Below are 7,476 nucleotides of genomic sequence, written 5' to 3'. Positions count from 1 at the left end.
CTGTAACTGGTCTCCCTGTATTGTTCAGAGAGGGAGCAAAGGTGATTATTTTGGTGTTCGTCAGTGAACATTTCCCAGGAGGAGGGAGCACAAGGGACAGAGAACTTCTGCCTTCAGCTGGGCCTCTGCTCCTGAGTGGGGCCAGGCTCTTGGGACAGAGAGATCTCATGGTAACCTGGCAGCAGTGCCCATGTGCCCAGCTGTGTGCAGGAGCAGCTCCTCTGCCAAGAGCAGCAGGGCTCCGGGCACTGCCTGCTGCTGCTGACGGGAGCTGAGAGAAGGCAGAGAGAAGTGAAAGGCAGTGTGGAGTGGGAGGAAAGCTGACAGTTCACTGTGGAAGACATCATCCCAGCCCTGAACACGGTAAGTCTCTGGCTGAAGGACAACACTACTGCGGTTCCTGGAGGGGTCTTGTAAACCCAGTCAACTCCATGGCTGAATTTTTAAAGATCTCTCTCCCAGCTTCTCCATTGTGCAGGGGAGGAGGAGGTGCTTTAGAGCAGAGATTCCCTGACACGCCGTCACAGGGACGGGGCATGCTGCTACCTTCTCCCAGGGACAGCTGCAGGGCTGTGAAGTTGGAGTGTGCACACAAGTCTGTCCCGGGTTGTGATTCAGAGCAGTGTCCCTGCCCTGCAGAGGAAGGTGAAAAAAAGGGCTACTGGAAAGGGAAAGAACTTTCCTTCCAGGGCTTTCTGTTTCCTAATTCTGGCAGGCAAAAAAAAAGAAATTGTTTTCTGATTTGACAAGGGCCTGGGACTCACAAACCTTCACCCTCAAAGATCAGGAGGTCTGTGAGAAAGCTCAGCAAACCCCTTCAACGCCATCTCTACCTACAGCAGCACCAACTTCACCTTTATGGGCTTCCTCAGGGTTTATGAGACCTGCTACTTAGCACCTGCAAGCACAGAGATACCCCTGCCCAAGTCCCAGACCTGGAAGGTTTCTGTAGGGCAGCACTGAGCCCACAGAGGGTGGGATGGGGACTGTGATCACTGACAGGGAAAATATATTGGGGCTGAGAAAGCTGCCAGCAGGGGCAGCTGCAGGCTGCAGAGATGCGGCATGCTGCCTGTGTCTCCTCTCCCACCCAGCAGAGGAGACCCTCTGCCCTGACAGCCATGGAGTCCAGGGCATGAGCTGCCTCCTCTGCAGCCAGACCTCCAGCAGAGGAGAGGGGCATCTCTCCTGCCATGGGTTCATTTCGTGCTGCCCAACAAAGGGGCTCGGAGCACTTGCCCTACAATATTTTCCTCAGCAAGGCAGCATGGCCAGGTGGGCAAGGTGAAGGCTTTTGTGAGTGCCCGTCTGTCTCTCTCCTGGCCTCCCTCAGCAGCAGGATCATGGTGTTGCCCCTTGTTTCCCCTCCTCTCCATGCTGCTCCTCTTCTTGCTCTCAGGCTCTTCTGGGTTTGAGGGGTTTCAGGTGCACTTCAGACACCGATGCTGGAAGCTGTGCAACAGAGGGGTGTGCATGGCAGGGAGGTTGCCCCAGCCTCCTCCTGACCTGTGGAGCTCCAGGAAATGCAGTCCGTGGGACTGGGAAATGAGCTGTCTCTCCCTGAAGGAGAGCCCGTCTTCAGTCCTAACAGTCCTTTGTTTCCCTGTGGTGTCCTGCCAGGCTGCGAGCTGCCCTCTCGAAAGGCACCGCTGTCTCTCAGCTTCTCCCTGATAGCTGACAGACCTATCAAGAAGGTTCAGAGATGCTGAGAGTATGGAGAAGGAGGTGGGAGGCTGTAGGTGGGCAGCTGCAAAGAGCCCTGAGTGTCCTTGGCCAGAAGGGGAGTGTGGAGAGCTGCCTGAGGTGCCTGGAGAAAGGGTGAGGAGTTTGGAGATCTGCCCTTTGAAAGTGCACTGCTCTGCTCTCAGCAGGGGCTGGTTTCTTTTAAGGGTGACATCATCCTCCAGCTGAAAGAGGTGCGAGCACAGGACAGCTTAGGAACAAGGCTAATAAATGAAATGTCCTCACTCTGCCCCAAGTGACAGTGGATGCTTTCCTCTCAGGACTCACAGCAGAAATGCTGAGGATTTCTACCTTGGGGTGACAGGGGCATCTCAGAGAAAATAAAAAATATTTTAAAAAATCCCTGAAACTAATTTCTGAAAAACTCAGACGATGGACTTCATTTGACAGAAATTGTTCACCCCCATTCCCCTGTACCCCCTACTGTACATGGGAGGCAATGTGGTGTTTTTAGTGAGAAATTGAACACTTTATTTGTTTGATTGTTTATTTTCAAAATTCTTTTCTAACTAGTCACTATCTTTTTCTCCTTGCACAGTTCCCCATACTCAGGGGGAGCAAAATGTCCAACGACAGCTTCCTCAACGGGTTCCTCCTCGTGGCATTTGCAGAGACACGGGAGCTGCAGCTCTTGCACTTCTCGCTCTTCCTGGGCATCTACCTGGCTGCCCTCCTGGCCAACGGCCTCATCATCACAGCCGTAGCCTGTGACCACCGCCTCCACACCCCCATGTACTTCTTCCTCCTCCACCTCGCCCTCCTCGACCTGGCCTCCATCTCCACCACTGTCCCCACATCCATGGCCAATTCCCTGAGGGACACCAGGACCATTTCCTACGCAGGATGTGCTGCTCAAGTGTTTCTGTTTGTCTTCTTGTTTGGAGCCGAGTATTCTCTCCTCACAGTCATGGCCTACGACCGCTTTGTTGCCATCTGCAGACCCCTGCACTACGGGACCCTGCTGGGCACCAGAGCTTGTGTCAGGATGGCAGCAGCTGCCTGGGTCAGTGGTTTTCTCTGTGCTCTCCTGCACACTGCCAACACATTTTCCATTCCTCTCTGCCAAGGCAATGTCCTGGACCAGTTCTTCTGTGCAATCCCTCAGATCCTCAAGCTCTCCTGCTCACGCTCCTACCTCTGGGAAGAGGGGCTTCTTGTGTTTACTGTCTTTTCAATGTTTGGGTGTTTCGTTTTCATTGTGCTGTCCTATGTGCAGATCTTCACAGCTGTGCTGAGGATGCCCTCTGAGCAGGGAAGGCACAAAGCCTTCTCCATGTGCCTCCCTCATCTGGTTGTGGTCTCCCTCTTTGTCAGCACCTCTTTTTTTGCCTACCTGAAGCCCCCCTCCATCTCCTCCCCAGCTCTGGATCTGGTGGTGGCCGTTCTGTACTCGGTGGTGCCTCCAGCAGTGAACCCCCTCCTCTACAGCATGAGGAACAAGGAGCTCAAGGAGGCCCTGAGGAAAGTGATGCCATGGACATTTTTCAGCAGTACTAAAATTGCCATTTCTCTCCACAAATGACTCCCACTGTGTGCCATAATGGGACTGAGCTTTGTTTGTTCACTTTAGTTTTCTGATTACTATTATTACTGTTCTTGGCATAATTTCTTATCATATTGCTACATAAATGCTTAGATTCCCTCCACCTTTCCTGAGACTGCTCTGTCTCCCCTGGTGCCCATATCATATTGTGTCTAACACTGGGTCAGAGCTGACGCCCTCCCAGTTATCTCTGGAATAAAGTAGGTTCCTCCTGCAGCAGTCCCTGAAGGCTGGGCTCTTCCTCCAAAGCTGGTGTCAAGAAGAGGCCCAAGGAATTGCGTCCCAGAAGGGCCTGCTGGGCTGGCTTCTCCATGGGTTCAGGAGCAAAAAGCTCATACTCACGTAATGACCTCTTAGAGACCAAGGGCTGCATTTAGGACTTGGCCACCCATCGGTGCCCAGTGACAGCAGGGGGGATGAATGGTCACTGATTGACATGCCCAGAGCTGTCGCACATGTTCAGGCACATTGTCAGATGCCTGTCCTTCTGGAGGGGAAGCTGGGGCTGCCAGGAGAGCCCAGGGGGGTGTCCTGGGGCAGCGTGTGCCTGGGGTGGGCAGTGAGTGGAGCCTGACAAAGGGAGAGATGGTCCAAGGTGGAGTCACCTCAAGGGAAAGCACTAAACCCAGGTCTCCACAGGCAAAGGAGGACTCTGCAATCTCAGGAGAGACAGTAAGGATCCAGCTGGCATGGGGAAGGCAGACTAGAGAGTGATTCATGTCGCTTTCTGTGAAATAGCAGGGGCAGGATCTAGAGGTGCAGCTGGGCACAGCAAGTACCCCCGGAAATGCTCCCTAGTCCCTCCAAGCACTTGCCACATCAGCAGACCCCTGGAGGGAGTAGAGGCCGTGATCCCCATTTGGTTGGGTCTGCTTCCCATCCTCACCAGTACCACCAGTGCAGAGGTGCAGAGTCCCTCCACGGCCCTGTGGCTCCACAGTGTGCTTGCTGTGCAGAGCAGCACTGTCAGCTCAGGGCCCTGTGGGGAGATCTGGGCAGGGGGTGTGGGAATGGCAACGAGACCAGAGGAGGGGTTGGGAGAGATCAGAAGGAGGAAGTGGGACTGGGCTTGGAAGTTTCTTGGAGCGAAAAATGCTGACATTTAATTTAAAAACAAACAAACAAACATTCAGAGCGTGGGTATATTAAAGTGAGCTCACGATGCTGAGCCAGAAATCTTTGCAGTCCTGGCCCTCTGCATGGCTTGGGAAGTGACTGAAGAAGGATTAATGCTCCCCACCCTCCCCGCTCACAGTGCCATCGTCCCTCCTGAAGGGTGGCACCAAAAGGAAGGCTGGGACCCTGTGTCAGAGCTTGCCTTGAAGGAAGCAGGACCCAGGAGCCGTGTCGGGTTGCTGCTGTCCCTCAGACCCTGTCCCCCGCACATGTCCTCGCAACAATCTCCCCCAGCCTGCATGCTGGCCCTTACCCCAAAAGTCACCTCCAGACAGGGCTCCACGCCCAGCTGGAGGACTGGGCATTCAGATATGACCCTTGGGAGGACGAGTCCTGTGCAGGACTGAAAGGGAGCGTGCAGGGGAGGTCCTGGGGCCAAGCACCGCAGCTCCTGGTGCCCTCTCTCCTGTGTCACCATCCTCTCTCAGGAGCACCTCCAGGTGCTTCATTCCCTGCCTGGGTGTGGAGAGGAGCTGCTGGAGGTCTTCTCTTCTCACCCCTGCTGCCCCCAGCTCTGCCCTGCGGACAGCCCACAGGCTCTGCCTTGCATAATGTTATGTCTCCATACGCTCTCCTCTAAGACCACATAGGGACGCATAGTGCATAGCTCTGCTTGGAGCTGGCCACCATGACTTGCCTGCACAGTCCCAGGAGAATCTAGCAAGACTGTGCTTGGAGACAAGGCTGTGATTGTCCTCAAAGTTGGTGGGATGGTCTGGCTCGGGGCTCAGGGCTCAGGAGGAGGAAAGGACAAGAGATAACAAGGACAAGCAGCAGCAAAGGAAATTTCAAATGAGTTTAAGGGAAAGAATAATAGTAATAACCATGAGAGTGGAGCAGTTCTGGGGCAGGGGCCAGGAGATCTTCAAAAACTCTCCTGGAGAAAGCACTTACCAACCTGATCTAACTGCAAAGTTTGCCCAGCTCAGAGCAGGTCGTGGTCCTGGAGGTCCAAAGTGGTCCCTCCCAATCTAAATGCTCTAGGAGGAAGGAGCTGTAAGGTGGAGAGAGGGGCAGGGGACACTGTTGTGGGGTTGAGATCTTGCTGGCCTTTGTAATACCTGGTCGACCGTGTCCTCGGAGTTACACAGTGAGTGAGTTTATCCTCAGAAGGAGTCTCTGCACCATGGGCAACAGGAGTCCAACCAGGGCAGGGAGACCGCAGAAAAGTTCTCAGGAAGACGCCAGGCATTCAGCCTGCTGAGTCCCATCTCCAGGGCTCATGGGTTACAGGGCATCAGCAGGGCTGCACCAGCTGCAGGGAGGGCATCGCTGCCCGAGGCAGGAGCAGATCCCCCTCTGCCCTCCCCTCTCTCTTCACCCCCCACAACAGAGATTGTGTTTCCCGTGCTGGCCCTCCCTGCCGGGCTGTGTGACCACCCAGAGGGGACACAGACTTCACGCTAAGGAAATGCAGGAGAGCCCAGGCTCATCTAGGGGAGTGGGGTCCCTCCACACCTGCTGGGTGGCCAGGGTGCAGGCTGCAGACCCCACTCGGTTCCCCGCAGACCTCCTGCCTGGGGCTGGAGGGTGCCCAGCAGCAAGGCAGGCATGCCGGGGGGTCTAGTGCCATTGGGGTGGTGACCTCTGGAGCAGCCTCTCTCTGAAAGGGACTCAGGAGCTTCTCCACCTCCGTGTTAGTGGCAAAGGTAGTGTCCCAGCTTCTTCTCTCTGCAGAGTGGAGGATTTAATTCTCTGGAGAACAGGAAAAAGGAAACCCTTTTGTCCACAGGACTTCTACCACCCTGTCAAGCTTCTACCGTCTTCTCCTGCTGTAGCACCCCTGAAATCCTTTGGCAGGGACATTTTTTTGGTTGCTGACCCTACTTCTGACCCTGCTTTGAGCAGCAGCAGGTTGCACTACAGGCTTCCTGTGGTCCCTTCAGCTTGAAGTATCCTAAAAGCCTGTGCTCTCAGGCCTCATTTCAAGCACCGAGCAAATGTTTCTGGGACATGAGTCGTTTGTGCTTTATGGGACCATCTTGAAGAAGGCCAGTGAACACCTCCTTCTCCCCAGTGACTGTAAGGGCAGCCTGGGAGGCACTGCCTCAGGCATATCTACATTACCCCTGAACTTCTTTGCATCCACCTTTAAGTCCATGGCCTGGATCCCCTCAGAGGTGAGGGGAGAACAGCAGGCTTTTCTGCAGTGTGATGTCTCTACCTCTGCAATTTGCACCTCAAAGTAGAAGGTGCCATCCTCCCCTTTCTCAGGAACTCAGCCTGGGTGGGGATGGGAATGTGGAGGCTGTCTGTCACTGCAGTGATCTTGAGATGATGGAGAGGTAAGAGCAATAACAGAATCACTGCCATATACTCCAAAAGTAGCTCTGCAGAGAAGGACCTGGGGAGTCCTGGTGGGTGCTTGTGCTTAGACACCTGAGCTCTTCCTCAAAAAAACAATTTTCAAAGTTTTGTTTTGTTTTGTTTTGTTTAAAAAAGACCACATTTTCATCAGCTGAAATGATTGATTAATTTTAACAAAATGTCAGTGCTTTCTCAGGATTACATAATGGAAATGTTGACGAAGGATATGAATCTTAGGAGAAGTAATTTTCACCTACCCCAAACTTCCATGACCACTGCTCTTATGCTGTGGATTTAATCTCAGAATCCTTTCACATATTTCCACGTGTCCTGATTGCATTCATCGTTTCTGAGGTCAACTTTGCATCAGATGATCTGGGTATATGCCCTTCCCATAGTTTCCCAGTTTTCCTCCTCCTCTTCCTCTGTATCATTCAGGTACTTCTCCACTCCCTAGTCACTGCTCTGAGCTTCAGGGAGCCTGAAGTTTGCCTTCTCTTTCAGCAGTCTCATTGTCTCTCCAACCAACTCCTTCACTGTGTTTCTATCTAGCCTTCCCCATCTATTTGGCAAGAACATGTCAAGGAAGATTATTTGTTGCAGACTGTGGACCTGCCTGGAGGCTTCTTGCCCCTGACATACACTTGAGGATTGTATGTTATTTCTTAGGACACTGCATCGTGTTTGTGTTGGATCAGAATTGAGAC

General features: G+C 53.4%; 1 protein-coding gene across 1 annotated transcript; it reads left to right on the top strand.

The window, feature by feature from the left end:
• The first annotated feature begins 2,305 nt into the window (after positions 1 to 2,305).
• Positions 2,306 to 3,265, top strand: LOC138062671 (olfactory receptor 14J1-like). The gene has a single exon (XM_068921660.1). It carries the CDS (start codon positions 2,306 to 2,308, stop codon positions 3,263 to 3,265), a length of 960 nt encoding a protein of 319 aa, XP_068777761.1.
• The last annotated feature ends 4,211 nt before the right edge of the window (positions 3,266 to 7,476 follow it).

Source organism: Struthio camelus, chromosome 29 (assembly GCF_040807025.1).
Source record: "Struthio camelus isolate bStrCam1 chromosome 29, bStrCam1.hap1, whole genome shotgun sequence".
Classification (NCBI taxonomy): Eukaryota; Metazoa; Chordata; class Aves; order Struthioniformes; family Struthionidae; genus Struthio; species Struthio camelus.
This window is presented reverse-complemented; position numbering and strand designations above follow the sequence as displayed.

Coding starts and splice junctions, on each gene's coding strand:
- LOC138062671 (XM_068921660.1), top strand. CDS start 2,306: ATGTCCAACGACAGCTTCCTCAACGGGTTCCTCCTCGTGGCATTTGCA.